Raw genomic sequence first — 1,298 nt, 5'->3', positions numbered from 1 at the left:
AGGTCTTTGCCGAAAAGACCTAAAGAACGTAATGTTTACCAATTATGAGTTTGTGTAAATTTTAAATCTGATGATGGCGCTGTTGTCTCGCCGAAGAATATAATAACTAAAACTCTGTGGTTAGAACCAGTTTAAATGGGAAATCAAACAATCGGTCTCTTTGTATTGAAGTGTGTAATTTTTTTTGGTCTTTTTCAAGCCTTCAAAGGTACAGTTGGCCTAGCGCTTTCGGCTATCTAGTCATCATCAGGCTTCAAACTTAATTTATTCTTTCTGCATAGTCTTCTTGGCTGCAGCCTCGCATGCCCTAAAGTGGAAACAGCGAAAGGCCATTTTCGTACTTCATAAGCAAAGGCCCTTGGCATGCATCATCAAAAATGTATCAAGCCCATTTATTATCTTTGCGAAACTCCAGGAGTTTAATATGCAAGAATCGCAACATGGAATAGCGGCTGGCCGCCCAATATTGATTCTCTTGGCGCAAAAAGCCCCCCGGGCGTTCTTCTGTTAGAGTTTCGCATGGAAACTAATGCATGTGTTCCGATCGGAAAACTCTCCCAGTGCCCAATAAATTGCGATCCTCGTCAACTTCGTTTCTTATTTTAGGTTGTACATCGTGGCGGACGGGATGTTCGGCTCCAGAATGCCGATGGCGAGGGCCAATCGGGACAGGCGGGACGTGAACAAAAAATTCCTCAGCTATCGGTAGGTGCAGCGCTCTGCTTAATGCGAGTGCAGCTGGCAAAACGACGAAAATTCCAGATTCAAAGGAGAGTTGATGAAAAGCAAGCGCCTAAAGGAGGAGGCCTACGATGCCAACGCCAAGTGGAACGGGATAGTTGGGGATCTCGTGAGCGGCGCCGCTCACATGTCCTTTGCAGCCTTGAGCGTGTCCAGCGCCCGATCGGAAGTGATCGACTTTAGTGTCCCATATTTCTTCAGCGGGGTCTCTTTTTTAGCCTCCCCGCAACAGAAGTCCGAAATCCCTCTTCTAGCTTTCCTATTGCCTTTCAGCTTCCAGCTTTGGCTAGCGATTTTGATCAGTAAGTATTTGTTGCAGTCAAAGACCTTAAGGCCGATTCCCATCGGAAACAAGCGAAACGCAGTTTGACGAARCTAAGTTTATGTTAAACGCCGAAATTAAGCGCGTTTAACGACGSACCGTTTTTACCAGCGCTTCGGCACGTTTCTTAAACTGCGTTTATTGAAACGCAGTTTAAGAAACTGGAAACACTGGCATCGTTGCAAAAGCGACAAATATTACGATTCTCATCGCAAAATCATCTTATCAAGGAACC

The 1,298-nt window shown here is 45.3% G+C and overlaps 2 protein-coding genes across 2 annotated transcripts in view; one reads left to right on the top strand and one right to left on the bottom strand.

The window, feature by feature from the left end:
• The window catches only part of LOC109542034 (muscle-specific protein 300 kDa), a gene marked incomplete in the record, with an annotated part of 344,492 nt that overhangs the window by 33,370 nt on the left and 309,824 nt on the right, over positions 1-1,298 (bottom strand).
• The window catches only part of LOC109544205, a gene marked incomplete at its 3' end in the record, with an annotated part of 79,938 nt that overhangs the window by 56,736 nt on the left and 21,904 nt on the right, over positions 1-1,298 (top strand). Inside the window, 2 exon segments of the mRNA XM_048666355.1 lie at positions 607-705; positions 763-1,043. Coding sequence (XP_048522312.1) covers positions 607-705; positions 763-1,043 — 380 coding nt within the window.

This window comes from Dendroctonus ponderosae, unplaced genomic scaffold, assembly GCF_020466585.1.
Source record: "Dendroctonus ponderosae isolate FM_Combo_2020 unplaced genomic scaffold, Dpon_F_20191213v2 Dpon_F_20191213_5, whole genome shotgun sequence".
NCBI classification, from domain to species: Eukaryota; Metazoa; Arthropoda; class Insecta; order Coleoptera; family Curculionidae; genus Dendroctonus; species Dendroctonus ponderosae.
This window is presented reverse-complemented; position numbering and strand designations above follow the sequence as displayed.